Consider the following 17535-nt stretch of genomic DNA (forward strand, 5'->3'; position numbering starts at 1 on the left):
ATTCCTACGTTTGAACCTTACAAACTATTATAAATCACCATTAGCAGATAAATGCCCATTACAAGTAGTAGTTGGACTTTAAAACAAAAATACTCAAGAAAAAAAGTTTAAAAATGGATCTTGGATTCCTGAATGCAGCCCCAGATTTAAATTCTAGTTTCTGTATATTGTAGCACCTACCAAATGTGCAATTGCAATTAGTTCTGATACGCCTCAAAGTAGGTATTTCATACAGTCCGTACTACTGGGAAAGCCAATATCAGTATCTAAACTAAAATACACAGCAAATACTGTCCGTGAAATACATGAACTACACAGAGGTAACCACAATTTTCCTCTCTCCTCCACACTTCAGGGTTGAGAGACTGTGATATGAAATAGGTTACTTGATTCTATCAGTTTAAACAAAATTCCTTCAGAACTAAAGGCAGAGCAGAATTAACTTAAGAAAACAGATTATTGAAGACCTTTGGTGGCATTTAGTGAGCTCAGGATCCTGAGTTTCAGCCAGTTTGGGGTTGATTCTAGCCCTTCATGGCGATGGATTGGGACATGGGCATTGCCAGGGGGTGTTTTTTAAAGCAGCCTTTGGTATTCTTAAGGAGATTTCCCATTCGCACCTCAGTGTGATTAGTTCCATCTTCAATGGATCTAGTTGCTACATGTCATTTTCTCAACCCCAGAGCAGCTGGGTGTTGTAAGATTTCAACATGTAAGGGCCAAGAAACAAACTACATGTTAAAGCAGGGAAGCTGCATCTTATGCTAATTATTTTCCATGCTCAGATACGCAAATGGCAGTGAAGTAGATGCTTCTTTTTTCTTCTTTTTCCTTGCTCCCCCATCCTCCCCTCAGATTTGTGTCAGGAAAGGGAAACAGCTTGCCCCTGTACCTAACTATTGTCTTCCTGCTGGTGTCTTCTGAACAGGAATTCCAGCCAATGACAACTGCTTTTGTAAAAAGATACTTACAAATCTGATTTTTGAAAGACTTGAAACAAACCTTAGCATGAGAAATTCTTTTCTCTGTATTCCAAGCAGGATCACAGCTTGCAGGGCTGAATGTACCCAGAGCTCCTTAGTCAGTGTCAAGCCTAACATAGACTATACCGTGTTAAGCCAGTCTATTAAATGCAGACTCGTTTGAGTGGGAACAGCAGGTTCACACCTCTCATCCTCCTGTTTTGCAGGTGGTAAGGTGAAGGTGAAAGGAAGAGAAGGTGGAGATGGAACTGCCAAATCATGCCAAACAACTGCTACTGCAGCTGAACCAGCAACGAGCCAAAGGTTTCCTCTGTGACGTGATCATTGTGGTAGAAAATGCCCTGTTTCGTGCCCATAAGAACATCCTGGCAGCCAGCAGCATGTATTTCAAATCCCTTGTCCTGCATGACAACCTGATTAACTTAGACACGGACATGGTGAACCCCACTGTGTTCCGGCAGATCTTGGACTTTATTTATACTGGTAAGCTCTTAACGACTGACCAGCCCGGTGAACAGAACTTTAATGCTCTCCTCACCGCAGCAAGCTACCTCCAACTGCACGACCTGGCAGCTCTCTGCAGAAAGAAGCTGAAGCGGAACGGCAAGTCCTTTGCTGGCAAGGCTGGTGGCCTTGGTCTCGGGAGATCTGCCAGGAGTCAGAGACTTTCCACTGCTTCGGTCATCCAAGCTCGCTATTCAGGGTCAAATGAGGGGTTGAAGGGCTCACACTCAAAGGAGCTGTCAAAGGGAAAGCTCTCTGATGACGAGGTCTTCATCAGCAGCTCCAACCAAGAGAACTGTCACTCCTTAAGCAGGGGAACCAGTAAGAACGGCGGTGGGGGCAGCAGCGCGAACGGGAGCACTGGCGACCAGGAGCTAGGCCTCGACCTGTCCAAAAAAAGCCCGTCGCTCCCTATTGCAGCCTCCCACGATGACACGCAGCACAGCGAAAGCCAGCACGGCTCTCCCCAATCTGCCTCAGCCCCCGCAGCCAACAGTGCCTCATCGTTCGAGTCTGGAGTCGGAGCCCCTCACAGCATGGCGGACAGCAGCGACCCCATGGAGATGGACCTGGGGGAAGAGTGCCACCACCCACTGACGGAGAGCAGCCAGCGCAAGGGCCTCCGGCACTCATCCCGCAAGAAGGAGTGGATCAAGAAAGACAACGCCTTTGACCGAAAGGAGGGGGGCAATGACAGGGACGAGGGCGAAGGGCTGCCTAACGGCATCCTGCTGGGGCCCTTGTCCAAGTCTGTGGAGCGGAGTCTGGCTGGGGCCTACGGTGCAGACCTACCCTACCCGTGTAAGGACGAGGTGGAAAATGGTAAAGAGAACAGTGATGACAGCGGCCAGAGCGAGAGCGAGAGCGGCGGGCATACTAGTGCCAACTACGTCTACCGGCAGGAGGGGTTTGAGCCAGTGGCCTACGGTGACAACCTGTACGTCTGTATCCCCTGCGGCAAAGGCTTCCCCAGCTCTGAGCAGCTCAACGCCCACGTGGAGACGCACACCGAGGAAGACCTTTATATCAAGGAGGAAGGCACGTATGGTGGCAAGGATGAAGCTGAGGATTTGTCCAACCCCAACCAGTCCTACGCCGCAGAGTCGCGGCCCTTCAAGTGTTCGGTGTGTGAGAAGAGCTACAAGGATCCGGCCACGCTGCGGCAGCATGAGAAGACTCACTGGCTGACGCGGCCCTTCCCTTGCAACATCTGCGGCAAGATGTTCACGCAGCGGGGCACCATGACACGGCACATGCGCAGCCACTTAGGGCTCAAGCCCTTTGCTTGCGAGGAATGCGGGATGCGCTTTACCCGGCAGTACCGACTGACAGAGCATATGCGTGTCCACTCAGGAGAAAAACCTTACGAATGTCAACTGTGTGGTGGGAAATTCACCCAGCAGCGCAATCTGATCAGCCACCTGCGAATGCATACCTCTCCCACATAAGCCAAAGACTCCAGAATGAGCTTCGAGCCCATCCGCAGTGATTTACCTTTCTGTAGACTTGCTGCTTAAAAAAAAAAAAAAAGAAAAAAAGAAAAAAAAATCAAAACGGGGGCAACTCCCCATACTCTGTTCAGTCATGGGAGGCCTAAACAAATGTAGCTTTAACATTTAAAAAAAAAAGTTCCTTTTTTCCCTTTTTTAAAAAAAAAGAAAGGTCCGCAGCCAAGCTGATGCCTTTAGTCCAACTCTCCCTCCAAGTCTTGGTGATCTGGCAAGAAATGCCACTTCTTTCTCTGCACATTGACTCCATTGCCATATTGACTATCTGGAGCAGGTAGGGACCATGGGAACTGTCAGCCTGCGCTGGCTCCCTCTCCCTGCCTCTTTCCTTCATGTTACTGCCACCCTACTCACCTCCCCTCTTCAAACCAAACCTCAGTGGGGGCATTTCTTGCCATTAAAAGTAAAATGAAGTACACCTTTTCAGTGGCCTAAGTAGCTGTGAAATAACAAGCGCAGAAGCTGTGTCTGTGGACCATCTCACAGGGTTGGCAGCCCCTTCGGATACTGTGGGAAAGCCATAGCCGTGGTGGAACCCACCACCCTGCCCCGGGCTGGCGATGGTGGGGAGAGCCGTCTACCTCGGTGTGCACCAGCCCCAGTGCTTCACTTACAGTAATGGCGATGCCTCCTCACCCTCCCTCCTCTCTTGGTTTTGATCTTTATCCTTGGCACACGTAACCACGCGCCACCTTTTCCCACAAAACACGCAAACCTCTTCTGCCTTACCCATGACTGAACAGGGACTGGATGCCCTGGGAATTTCTTTCAGTGAGCAGGGGGTCGTCTTTACTTTTCTAGTAGTTTCGTATGAATATTCTTTGCTTAGAGGTACTTGTTTTATTAAAGGAAAAACCATTGTAACGTTTATGTGAATGTTTGAACTGGAAGGTCTGAGGTTACTTCTAGGGCGGGTGGGCGGGGAGGGGGTTTGATGTAGGCTGGACTTGCTACAAGTTCCTTAGGTACTTTTTTATTATTTTTTTTAATTTTATTTTTGTGTGTGTGTGTATGTTTTTAGCTTTCCTCCCTCACTAAAGAGCGAGTCTGTGTGGACAGACTTGTTACCTTTGCTACCTCTTGAATTCATGAGAACAATAAGATGGTTAGTGAAAGATTAGGCATTTTTTTTCTCTTATTGTAAGTAATTAAATGTATAAAAGTAGAAGCTAAATTAAAGTTAAGGGATTTTTACCACCCTGTCCTTCCATCAAAAGTCAGCTAGAGAAATATTAAAGCAAAGCTCGGCCAAAGACAAAGCAAAAAGTAGGTTGAGCCAGAGGCTGCGCTGGCTGCTTGGGCTGGCTCACTCGCCTCTTGGCTGTTTGTAGTCACTTTTAGATAAAAGAAGAAAACTTCTCTGAGCTTTCTGGGCCCTTTCCAGCTTTGTTTATTGAATCTGGATACTATGGGGAGGGGAAAATGTCCCCCTCATCTTCCACTCCCCCGGCACATCTGGGTCAGTCTGTAAACACCTGGCAGGACAGAGGGTGAGGGCATAGCAGCCTATAATTTACTAGAATCCAGAGTGCAATAAGGTGGGGGAGAGGAGGAAAAAGCAAACCAAAGTGTTTCATATCCTCCCTTTTAGACAATTTAACACACGCACACAAAAAAAAAAAAAAAAAAAAAGAGAAAAAAAAAGAAAAAAAAAGAAACAAAATGTTCTTGCAACATCTGCATAAGACATCACAGCCAACAGCTGCTATTGGTTTAGGAGAGAAGACAGAGAACTTAAACTTAGCCCACCGATTCTTGGCCCTCTTGACTTTGTTGGCGTGACCTTGTGGAAAGCTATGGCTTATTTCAAGCCTCCTGTGACTGTGGTGGTAAAAATTCACAGCCAGTAGAATCATCCCTTCTGAATTGAGTAAGGTTTACACTTGTCTTTTTTCTTTTGTTTCGTTTCGTTTTGGTTTTTTTCCACTCAAAGCAGTATAGTTTCTATGCGTCAGGTTTACCAAACCTCATGTTTTCTTTTTAAAAAAACAAACCCAACTTTTTAAAGTTTCGACCAAATAAGAAAAAAGACAAAAAAAAGAAAAAAGTGAGCATGTCTGACTAAAACAAAGAAATATAAGCTTCATTTTTCTATTGGGATTTTTTTTGTTTGTGTTTGTTGGGGTTTTTTTTTGTTTGTTTGTGGTTTTTGTTTTGTTTGGGTTTTGTTTTTTTTTTTAGTAAGGTAGACTAGTCCATAAGAAGGTTTTGGGTCAATTGAATGAGCTGAGGAAACTGGAATCCAGGCTCCAAGCAATAGGCAACCCAAAGGCGCTGAGCCCTGGCCCGGTGTGACGTTGCAGGGAACACGCTCGCCCTCTCCCCCGCGCTCCTCCCAGTGCCATTGCCCACTCCGCTCCCCGCGAGCCGCCCGGGGGAGAGGGGAGCACGGACTTTTGTGTTTTCCCAATTGTGCTGAGATGCGCTGTTTTCTTTTTTGGGGTTAGGTGCGTTTTTAGTGTCTTTAGCACTTCCACATTTTGAATATATATTGAATTATTCTCTCCTTGATTTCTTGCCAACTCTCCCCTGAGAATGTCCCCAAAAATAGTCTTTGTGGAGGACAGGGAAGGCCTTGCCATCTACCTTTTTCTCAGAGCAAGTCCCAGCAGGGCCCAGGGACAGCCGCGCAAGATGAGTTCCTTGGCACTTTTCCCCTGGCTTCCCTCCCCTCAACCACCCAAACCTGCGCTGGACCCCGCGCTGGCTCCGGCCGCAGCACGGCAGGGCCCCCGCGCTGCCACGGAGCGAGGACCCAGCGACGCCAGAGTTTTCAAACCCAATTTTAGCTCCCCCAGCGAGAAGGGCGCGGCCAGGGCTGCTCCCTGCGCCCTGCTGCAGGCTCTGGGTGCGGGTGTCCCCCAGTTGTGGCCCGGCAGTTTGCTGAGATGGCGCTGCCACACAGAGCAGCCCGAGGGGCCAGGGAGCCACCAGCTCCTCTCTGGGCAAATAACCTGCTTCCCCTCACTTAATTCCATTTTCACAGCATGGGTGTGGGTGATGCAGCCGCTCCCCCCATCCCCAAGCCCCCTCCTTCATTTGCTTCTTAAGCCTTGAGAATCATGTTGAAGTTTCAGGACCCAATGCTATTTTATTTTTACTTTATCCCCTCCCCAGCACTTAAACAATACGACATAAAGTCTGTGTACAGCAAGAGTATTGTACAAAAGGAAATTTTGTTCTTTTTTCAAGTAGCTATGTAAAGTTGTGTTCCATAGATTGAGTATAAACAACATTTTCCAAATTGTGACAGTAATAATGAATAACTAATAATACTCAAAACTTCAGGGACTGTTTCAGGCCTGCTTGGGGCCTAAACGCTCAACTGCATTTGTACGACATAGTATTGTATCAAACATTTTTCTGTATTTTAATGAGAAAGCAAAACACTAGTTTCATATTTAAGATTTTAAGAGTTTTAGGGTGGGGGGGAGGGAGTTGCATTTTTGTTTTGTTTTGTTCTTGTTTTTTTATTTTATTTTTTTTTAATACACAAAGAGCCTCAAGAGGAATAAAACAATTTAAAAACAAACAAAAAGAAAAAAAAAAGAAGAGGCCAGGCAGCTTAAGTATATGCTTTAGTCACTTAGTTCCAGAATGTTTTCGGAATAACAGGAAAAAAAAAAGAGATAAAATAGCAAAAGTTGTATAAAAGAATAAAGAAGCTCATACCCAAATTCACAAAACTATTTTTTAAACCAAAGCACATTTGAATGAGTATGGAACCTCACTTGGCTCAGAATAGTACTAATATATTTATCTCATTGTTTACATAAACTTTTACAGTTTCAGACCTCAACAGATCTAGGGGCCAGTCAAAATTAATCTTTGCTTTTTCCATTGGTTTGTCTGGGAGGCTGCGCAGCGTCCCCCGGGGAGGGGAGATGCGCATCCCAGCCTGCATTCCAGCACTGCTCGGGGGGGCGAGAGGGAGGGCAATTCAAATATGGCACATAGAAATTGTCTGTTTGTCTTCAACCCATGAGAGATGTTGCAGGGGGTGAGACCCAGGCACTAGTGCGGAGGCATCTCAGCCTACCTCTTCCTCAGAGGAGCCCAAGGGTACCAAGAGATGCAAGAAGCTCTAGAGATAGAGAAGGATGTTGGCAGAAGGTGGTGCGAGCTGCTGTACCCAGCACACCTCCTTAACATCAGCCATGGGGAGCTGGGCTGGGCTCCTCTCCAATCCTCTACTGCGAAACATCCAAAACCAAATTCCTGGAAACAAAAACCCAAAGCCCAGCTCTGTGCGTTTGGGGGAGTTTGCAGGAGCCACAAAGATCGCAGAAGACACCAAAGAGCTATTGACACGCAGCTTCTGGGAGGCTTTGTGGCTGCTGCGGAGGAGCAGGGACAGCCCTGAACGGTGGCCGATCTCCCTGTGGTGACCCGGGTGGCTTTAACGGGCTGGTGAGAGGGCGAGGGCAGGGGCACCCCACTGTCCCTCCTGCTCAGAGCTGTGCTGGGGCCTGAGCTGAGCCACCTTTTAATTAAACAGCTGGATTGACTCACTGCAGACCTCACAGTCACATACAAAGAGCCCAACCAAAACTCCCAAGGCTTTCTAGGTGGAAACCTAAGCTTGATTTGCATGTTAGAACAGTCTAAAGATGACCAATGAAGATGGTTTGCTAAAATATTGCTGAAGCCCAAAAAACAAATATATATTAAAGAAAGCTCCCCACAATTAGTCTTGACCCTCTGTAGCTTTTACCTTCTACACCAAAGCCGCCTCAAACATTTGAGGGGGGGCTGATGGAAAATGAAATATTAATTTTGCCTGGTCTTAATATCTAACAAAGATGGTGCAAACACTATTTGACAGTGTTGTTTTTGTATCAATATGTATGTGCAGTAATGAATGTATTTATTTCTCAGATTCTGTATGCACAGTTTTGCAATGTAATTCAGAAAGTTGCAAATACAAAGATGTGTCCGCAGGGTCTTCTCTACAGGATTTCAAAAAAATGAAAAAAATATATTAAAAAAAAAAAAAAAAAGAATCTCAGAGACTCTCAGCATAGCCATAAACCATAACCTGTGAAGACAATACAAAGACTGGACTTTTGTAGCTTTGCATAGAAGAGGAATTTATGTTTTGCTGTATTTAAATGTTTCCATTTACAGTGTCACTCTCTTAAGATTCCTGTTTTGGTTTTTGTTGTTGTTTTTGTTCCGTTGGTTTTTTCCTCTCTCTCGTGTGTGTGGAAAGCATTGTTTTCCAGCAGTGCAGGTTCAAAGTCTGGGTTAGCAGTATTTTACCGTGTCGCTTCAGTTCTGAAAAGCAGGAGTGTGGGTCTTGACCAGGGAAACATCCAGAGCACTCAGCAAAACAAAACTAATTCTGAGGTGACTGCTGGCAAAATCCGGAGAAGGTAAAAGTCACCAGAGGAACGGGTGTGTGCTCCCGATTGCAGCTTGTGACTGAGACAAGTCCCCTGTCCTGCCGGGACAGGACGTGGCTCCTTTACTGAAGTCCCTTTCAGCCCTCGCTTGCTGTTTACTGTGGTAGCAATAAAGATCTCAGAAGTGGGGAGCTGATGCCTAAGACAGGTAGAGGAGGCTTCGTGCCAAACCCTACAGCCTCTGTGCCAGCCCGCCATGGGCCTTGCAAACTACACTTCAGAGTCCCTATAGCGTAAGGTGTTCATAGAGTCCCTATAGCATAAGGTGGTCATGGAGTTCCCAGGAAAAGCTGGGCTTTACAAAGCCTCTTGTTGCAGTCTGGTGGAGTTAGCAGTTACAGACCTGCTACAGCCTTAAAAATGAGCGTGCAGAAAGGATGCTTGTTGATTTCTGGATATTTGCCAAATTCAGAAACCCCTCCAATCAATTAGATGAGCTGGAGTTTAGGGAAAAGCAAAGCAGAGACAAAACCTCCCTACATTTCAAATGGGTTTGAGAGGCTCTACAGAAACATCTAGATCTCCCCAGACAGCAGAAATGCTCATCACTGAGATGGCATTTTTGAATAAACATTCATTTAAATGAGCTTGGAGCTGTAATTCTGGACTAATCAAAGAGACTTCTAGCATTTTTTTCTTCGTTTTTGTTTAAACTTAAAGATTTGCTCAACATCAACAAAATCTTTCCATTTATCGTAGAACCTTTTCTTTCCATAATCTTACGCTTGTACCCCAGAACTGGCCATATTCTTGAAAATTTGGGGGTTGCTTTCAATAGCTGCAAGTAGCTTGTTGCAATGTTTTAAGTCCCACATACTTTAACGTCCTGATTTTTTGGTCCAGCTGCCTCCTATCATCCTCCTCCTCTTCCCCTTCTTCCCCAATTTTCCTAAGTATTTTGAAGCCCAGTGTTGAACACGCAGGGACCACCAGCTCAGTGTTTTTGAAGGGAGCAGACCCTGTGGGATGCGGTGGGGAAGGTCTAGAACAGAATACCTCACGGTGTGTTTGTTGGCCGTCGGGGGACACACTTCACAGCGCTTGCTTTCCCTGAGAAGTGGGACGCTTTTTAAGCTTTCTCATTCACAAGTTACCAATTGAAGCACCTCGCACAACCGTTGCTCTAACTTCCACAGGAGTTTTGACCGGCTGGGGATAACTTCTACAAGGAGAGGATCTTGTTCTGGCTGGCTGGATAATTTTCCCCATTTTATTTTAATATTTTAAATACAACTGAAAAAGGGATGTTGCATCTCTCTCTTTTATTTGTTAATTTTAAGCCTTAACTACCAGTCAGTCTAGAAGCCCTGGATGTTTCCTGGGGAGGGCAAGGAAAAGGCCGACATTCCTGCTGCAATGTTCTGTTCATTTCCTTCAAGAGCTTGAATTCAGGTCAGAGCCACACAGAGTTGTGGCTTCAACTCAAGTGTCATATAAAAAGATACAGAAATTATAATATGATCTCAGCATTCAGAAATTTGCAGTCTTAATGTACAGTGATGAGAAACTGTTATTTTATGATCTTTTCATTAAAAGCTTGATTGAAAAATTCCTGTTGTTGCTCTTGAGTTCACCTTGTTCCTACAGCTGACTCTGTCCGTGTTTTCTCCTCCCTCATTTATTGTTTCCCAGGGATGTGAACCAGCTATTTCACAAAGCTGAACCCCCCACATCCACAGCCTGAAGAGCCACACACAACTTCTCATTTTCTGCACCTCCACACTTTGCTCATAAGCCAAAATCTGACACTCATTAGAATATAAAAAGGATGAACGGCATGGGCCAGGCTGGCAGACAGTAAGTGTGCAGGCAACGCATAACAGAGGAATCACCATTGCAGCTGTTTTGTTGTGACCCTGAGCAAATTGAGGCTGTTTTTGAGAAGTTACCCCTGCTTTGTTCCAACCAGAGTTTGAAAGCAGTGTGTGTCAGAGGCCAGAGAGGGACCTGCCGATCCATAAACCCTCCACTCTCTTTGGGCTGTAACTCTAACTCCCTGGGCACATCTCCGAGGAGGAGAGAAGGAGCTGAGGCAGGAAAGTTTCCTAAAACAAATTATGGTTCTCCATCAGCCTGCGGTGCTGGTCAAAAGGGACGGTGCTCCCAGGGAGACGGCTGTCGTGCCAAAAGCACCCACTGCAGATTTCAACCTCTCACATGTTAAGATCCAGACATTCTTCCTTGAGCAGGTTAAGTTTGACCAACCCTGGCAAAATGAATTAACATTTCCTTGTTCTGGGTTTTCTGGTTCCCAGGCCAGCTTTTTTGTCCCTAAGGATCACAGAATCACAGAATCACAGAATCACAGAATCGACTGGGTTGGAAGAGACCTCAGAGATCATCGAGTCCAACCCTTGGTCCAACTCTAGTCTGTTTACTAGATCATGGCACTAAGTGCCATGTCCAATCTCAGTTTAAAAACCTCCAGGGACGGCGATCCTTCAATAAAACACCTATTTAATGGAGACAAACTCAGCATCTTCGCCATAATGCAAGAGCCAATCCCAGTATTTTGGAACGCTTGCCTTGATCATGCTACTCATCACCACTGTTTGCTGCTTCTCCTGTTGGGAGCCTGTTGGATTGCCTTAATATGCAGCACAGTAAACCTGGTTTTGAATTAATATATTTCTTTCTTCTCCTTTTTTTTTTTTTTAAGCACAATGCTGACTATATTTTAAAGTGACTGACTGAAGGAGCTTCAAGTTTAGTCAGTTTTCTGACAGGTTGCGAAGTCAGCAGCACTGGTAAGAAAATCATTTTTATTTGTCCTTGGAGATGTGTTTTACCCAGCAAGGTTGAAGAGAAGGACAAAAATGAACAGAAAAAACAGATGAAGAGCTACAGAAAACCAGGGGCTGTTTTTCAACAGCTCAGATGTGGTAATGAGCCTGTACTCTTTTTCCAGCTTTTTCCAGCTTTCCCTTTATTTCTAATATCTTCTGGAAGTTTTTGCCTCCTAGCACCCATTTCTCCATGGCATAAGTGGTTTCCAGCACAGTTAATAGACTGCATGTTCTGTTTTGCTTTCTTTGCTGTGGTCAGCTCCTTTTCATCTCATAAGATCCCATGACAACTATACAAAACTCTTCATATAATAACTCACAAGTGAAATGCAGCTGCCCCTGCGGTAGAACACTGAAATATGTACAACTGAAGTGTGGAGCGCAGGATGTAAAGGATACCAGATATGTCTGGAATGCCTGGGAATTTGTACATTCTTCCCTCTGCTTTCATTGCCCTCATTTATTGGTAGGACTTCTCCCAAACCCACACTTGCTTTCTCTCCACTACCTTTCTTCCTCTTGGAGAGCAGACAGACATTGGGTCAAACCTTCGAATGATAGGTTGGGTTTTTGCTTTTCTGCAGCAAATATAATTGCATCAAAATTGGAACTTTTCTATGGGAACAAAACTTGTGATTTTTTTAAAATGAAATTTGGGTTCAGCCACAGTTGAGGGCCCATCTGGGCACTGCTGACTAGATACAGACGCAGAATGTTTGTCTCATGAGAACTCTGATGACTGATATTCATTAAGAAGTTTAATGGAAGGACAGTTTTTTTAAGTATAACTTCAGGTCTGTAAAAGCCAAGAGACTAGCACCTCACTTTGCAAATGATTTCTTTAAAATATGCCTTCATCCTGGTTTGTATTGAAAAATAAACTTTGAAGCACTGGAGGTTTTATCTGCAAGCAATGCCAAATTTTCAGCAGCTCTAAGAATGCTGAAGCTGTTACCAACTATTAATTTTGTGTACCTATCTGGGCTTTTTTTGTCTGCATGCAGTACAACGTTGCCCAGGTTTAAACAGATTGATCTTTGTGCACTTGTGCAAAATCTGCTGTGTGCCAAGTTTAGCGTGACCTGGCTTAAATCGGCAATAGCTAAAGGGAGTGCAAAACTCATAGTCTTGCTCTTTTCTTGTCCAGTGGGAGCCACCTCCTGCTGTCCCCTGAGAATCCAACAGAAGGGGCTCCCACAGCTCCCAGCAGAGCCACTAAGTCCCTCACTCCTTCCATGTGGCACAGGTATGGCCTTCAGCTCCCAGCTCAGAACTATGGGGTCCTTTACGGCAAGAAACAAACTACCTGAAGTGCAAGTAATGCAATGGTTGCATCCATTGCCCTTAGACTGCAAATGTAATGCTGCTTTCACCCAGCTCTGCACATTACTGCTTGCCTCAGGTTACCACATTCTTCTGGTAACACTACTGTTTCTTGGTCTTAATTTAATTACAACTGTGTTCTTCCAGCATCTGAAGCCAACATCCATCCTACTCCACACTTTGAGGTACCCGGATTACAAAACCTGGCATAGAGGGCCAAAAATACTACTAGATTTACCAAAATTGGTTCCCTCCACAACATCTCTGGGCACTGCTCTTGCTTCAGTTCTGCAGTTTTCTCCCTCCTGCAGGTCACCACACCACACCTTCCTTCTTTCCCTTCATGGGCTCTGTAGCGGTGATCGGGTTTTGGTTTGGGTTGGGTTTTTACCCCCTCTGCAGCTGTGCTGTGTCTTAGTGATGAGCACTATTGGAAACTGCTGCAGAGCAAGGTCTGAATCCATATGTTTCAGCTCAGTAGGTTGAGCCAGTTGCAAGAAAGCACGATCTCCCTACAATTACAGGGCATCCATAGCTCCAACACTACAGAGTGAAAAACATTCATCATACTGTCTTCTGCTGTTCCAGGTGCTAAGAAGAGAGGCCAGTGTGGCTGGTATGTAACAGCCTAGGAGGTGATTGATGGTCCTGCCTACTTCCTTTGCCTTTCTGCCTTCTCACCATTTTGCCCCTTACCTTAGTTTCTTGGTTAGTTACAGAGAGCACTGGGAGAAGAGAGATGTTGTGCGACTCTCTCAGCAGGAGAGAGTAATTCTGTTGGTAATTTGGTTCTGAAGTGAAAGCATAATTCTCCCTCTATGTTCTTGTCCATCCTCTCCTTCTTGTAAACAATAATTAGGTTTAAAAAAACAGAGAGAATCCCACACCTCTTTGCCTCTGGATTCACTCAGCCACCACGTTAAAGCTACAAGTTCATTTAGCGTTGGTTAGAGATTCTGAATTCTATAAAAATCAAGAACTCTTCCAGAAGCCTGACTTGAAGCAAGCAGCACCCCAAGCTAGTAAGAACCCGACATAGCCTTCCCTTGATTTCCGAGGACGGCGACAGCAGAACAGACACTAGCTCCGAGGCTGTTCGGTCAGCCTCCCTGAACAGCATGTGTGTGCGCTGCCGAGTTGTTTGGGATGCACCTACTCCCCAGCACGGGCGCTGAGGACACAGACACAGGAACCTGGCCAGACGTCATAACCACATCCCCTGGCTGTGAGCACTGAATGAGCACCAGGCCGGAACCGAGCTCCACACCTGGGCAGATGCTGCTTCTCCATAACCCTACAGATCTATGTGGGGTTACAGTAACAGGCCTGGCCATTTCAGCACCAAGGGACTGGCCAGACAGATCTGACCACAGGACAGTGGAGAGGGCAGCATCACCACATGTCACTTATTAGCCTCTCAGGCAACTGTAAAGTGTGCAGAACTAAGCTCTGGGTTTCTAGCCTTGTCAGCAGAGGCTCTTGCTACCCCCGAGCCTGGCAGCAGCCTCCTGCCAACCCCAGCTGGTCCCCTTGCCACAGCAGCAGCCAAAGGCCAGCCAAGAGAAGATTGCACAACCAGGCCTTGATCTGTATTTTCCACTGCTCAGCCAGCAAACCCCTCCTTTTTTCCAGCACAGCTGTTTTCCATCTCTGCTCAGGAAACATGCCCTGTTTTTGATTCCTGGGTCTTGCTTTATGAAGCAATCATGGGCAGGCTGTCTGGGTGGAACGGGTCACAAAGTGGCTGTGGGATAACTCTGGATTCTGAACACCAGCACAGAACAAAGGGGAGCTTTGCCAAGGCTCAGGTGAGCCTGGGGTCAGCACACAGACAGGCTACTGACGCAAGCACGAACGCAGGGTTTTCTTTCTCTGGGCTGTGGTGTTTGAAATCCCCCCTCCCTTTTCCTCTCCTGCCCACTTGCCACAGCCTTTTCCTTGTTAGATCCACATTTCAGTAACAACGGCGGGTGCATGGGCAACGGTGTCACTTTTTTGCGACATCCTACTCACGCCAAACTCCTGGACCAAGGTGGCTGTCTCTTCTTAAGCCACCAGCCTCGCGTAGCTAGGTTAGTATGCTGCCAGTTCGTCCCCCTTCTAAGCATTCTGGTTGATGGTATCCCGACACGCAGCTACAGCCTGGGAACTTGCAGCCCTGCCATTAGAGACACCCATGTGACGGCGCAAGCAGAGGACAGTGGGGCAGCACATGGTGGGGGGAGGCCCAGGATGAAGCGCAGACCCAGATGTGCTCCCCTCAGAACACCAGCAGCCGGAAACACCCTGGTATTGTACTTCTTGGCTCTCTCTCCAAAACACTGGAAATTAGCCAGCTCCCTGGTCATATCAACCTGGAAATTAGCTGGCTTCCTCAAGGGTTAAGGCATTAATGTTAACACCATCTATATTAACTGAAAACAAGATGTATGCAAAAAGGGCTGAGTTACAGCTGTTACAGGAGTCATACCTTGCCTTTTCTGAGTCCTTTGCATGTGAAGCATGGTCCTTTACAGTAAAGTCCTACGAAAGTGTCTTTTAGGCTGGAATGGGTAGAAGGGGCTGTTATGAGAAAGAGCCCGGAGCTCACAAAGATGTGCTCCAGAGCAGGCTTTGAGATCACCAAGGGCAGGAAAAAAAACGTTGGAAGAGGTTATCCCAAAGGGGCAGAGCTAAAAACCAGCTGGGCACCATAATCAAACTGCCTGGCTGGGCATCTATTAATAGGTAGAGGCAAAAGACAGAAAAGGAGAAGGGAAGCAGAGTTTGGCCTCCTTTTACTTGATCAGTTCCTGGCCACTCTAACTGGTTAAAGAGTGTTCACACAAAAGGACGTACTGCTGTAAGAGGAAGGATTCAGAAAAATCACTTAATTGAATCATTGCTAACATCACACAACCCACAGCCTGCAGCAGAAGCTGCCACATGGGCAGCAACCAGGGAATCTTATGCTATAGTTACTACTTCACTTTTAGTGGGAGCCTTTGTTTCAGGGCTGGGGCTGCAATGGGAACTGGAGGACAGGAAGGAAAGCAAGCAGGCCCAGATGTGCAGTGCACTGCAGTCCTGCCCAACAGGCAGATGTTGTCTGTTCGTCCAGTCCGGGGTCCCTTATGAGCAGAGTGTGCCACACACACCAGACTGAGCAACAGCAGTTTGGGATGTGTACAAACACTGGCAGCACGGAGAGATGTTGGTCCTTGGTGTAAACTCTGACCTAGCCTGGCTCCTGGCTGATGGCAGTGGTGAGGTGTATATAAGCCAGGGCTTGTCACATGTGGCGCACTCTACGCTTCCCGACAAGGCTCCTCCCGTGCTTTGCTTTCTATGTGTACACACAACCCAGTCTACGAGCGCTCTTGTCCTGCCTCTTTCCCTTGAAGGCAGCAAAGGAATCTCCATTATTTTAGAGGGCATTTAGCTTAGTCTCCTGAACTCCTTACCAGAGAAGTATCTCCCAAGCCTCCTGACCACTGTGAATACTTTCTACACAGGCATATTAACTTCCCTTCATTTGTTTGAAGTGCCTGCCTGCTCTCATTATGCTTTTGCCCTGCACAGAGCTGTTTTGCAAACCATCACACTACAGAAGACCTCTGACCACAAAGTCCAGACCAGTTCCTGGCCCATAGCAAAACTGTAATACAAGTAGAACAACAATTTTCAGAGAGATCAGCCTTTCTGAGAGCATCAGGTAGCCCAACAGTGGCTCGTGCACGCTCTGTGGGGCACATCCTCCCAGCAGCATGGCCCCTTCACACCCTAGGAACCAGTGAAGCAACATTCTTGAGCAACAAAGGGAAGCATGACACAGTGGCACATAAAGTACACTTGTTAAACTTCTTCCACTGCCATGGTCGTTCTGCTGGACTCTGATTTAACCTTATTTCCAATGCCAGTACCTTGCTTTTACCTTCATCCCCATTTTGTTAAGTCATTTTTACAGTTTCATTTTCTTTTGTACAAGGCATAATTAAGCTTAGGGAAAATACTTACTTTGTTTTAATGCCAAAGGTATTTTTTTTTTAATTCCTTTTTTAACCTTTTCATTTTTTTTTTAGTTTAAACAAGAGATGACATACCTTTTGAGAAGCAGCTTTCCTGGAGTTGCTTGTGCCCTGAAAACACATGCACCTGGAAATTCCAGTGCTTGAGAGAAGTAGCAGAAGATCAGTCCGTAAATGATTTTGTTGCACATGGGGAGCTAGAAGACAGGCTGAATTCCATGCTCAGTGTCTTCAGTCCTCCCTAGAAATGACAATACAGAAAGTGTCAGCACTGAATCATAAGAGCTGACTAAATTATGAGGCTTCTTTCCCTTTAACAAGATCACTTGAACAGTCTTCCTTGACATTCTGGGTAGAGTTGACTCTACTAAAATATTCAGAAAGGTGATGTTTGACAGTGTGATCTCAAATTTTGCAGTATACCAGCACAGGTAAGAGATCTCTTAATACTGCAAGAACAAAAGTGCCAGAAGCACAAAACAAAACTTCTCCAAGACTTCTTAACAAATAGACCTAGTCCTAAAAGTTTCTGTATTGGCTGGTTCTACCTGCCTCATTAAGCCTGGAGAAAGGACAGAATTAAAGTCCATTTCTTTTATAGGAAGCAAAGCCTGGCACTGTCTGCTGCTGGAGAGCACTAAGTTCTTCAGACGGCCTTGAGCTGCTTGAAGGGAGGACCTGTGAACACAGACAAAAGCACGTGCGAACAAACTACAAAGCCTGTTACAGAAGCCACGGAGGTTTAAGCTGTGCTGCCTTTCAAAGGAAGCCTGTTCTGAGCAGAATTAGGTCACAACCCATCTAAACTATGACTGCCCATGTCACTTAAGCTGATGGACCTGAACATGCATTAACCATGCAGTGGGAGGGAAAACTTCAGAAAGGGTCCTTTACATCTAACAAGCCTTTGATCACTCATTTAGTCTTTAGTTCCTTGGAACCTGCTACAGCTAAAGCACTCCATCAGGCAGCCAAGGGGATGGCTGGTTTAGAAGTGTGCATAGCAAGAAGGAGAGTCA

General features: G+C 46.0%; 1 protein-coding gene and 1 long non-coding RNA gene across 12 annotated transcripts in view; one reads left to right on the forward strand and one right to left on the reverse strand.

The window, feature by feature from the left end:
• The window catches only part of HIC2 (HIC ZBTB transcriptional repressor 2), an 81307-nt gene extending 71358 nt beyond the window's left edge, over nucleotides 1-9949 (forward strand). For all 11 annotated transcript variants that reach the window (XM_065033103.1, XM_065033110.1, XM_065033105.1 and 8 more), the window contains one exon: nucleotides 1190-9949. In XM_065033103.1, coding sequence (XP_064889175.1) covers nucleotides 1226-2935 — 1710 coding nt within the window. In that variant the 5' untranslated portion in view covers nucleotides 1190-1225 and the 3' untranslated portion in view covers nucleotides 2936-9949. The remainder of the gene's footprint in view (nucleotides 1-1189) is intronic.
• LOC135575619 (uncharacterized) overlaps nucleotides 1-17535 on the reverse strand; it is a 155834-nt gene that overhangs the window by 107056 nt on the left and 31243 nt on the right. The window contains exon 3 of the long non-coding RNA XR_010466721.1: nucleotides 16592-16757. This is a non-coding gene — a long non-coding RNA (uncharacterized LOC135575619). The remainder of the gene's footprint in view (nucleotides 1-16591; nucleotides 16758-17535) is intronic.

Source organism: Columba livia, chromosome 17 (assembly GCF_036013475.1).
Source record: "Columba livia isolate bColLiv1 breed racing homer chromosome 17, bColLiv1.pat.W.v2, whole genome shotgun sequence".
NCBI lineage: Eukaryota > Metazoa > Chordata > Aves > Columbiformes > Columbidae > Columba > Columba livia.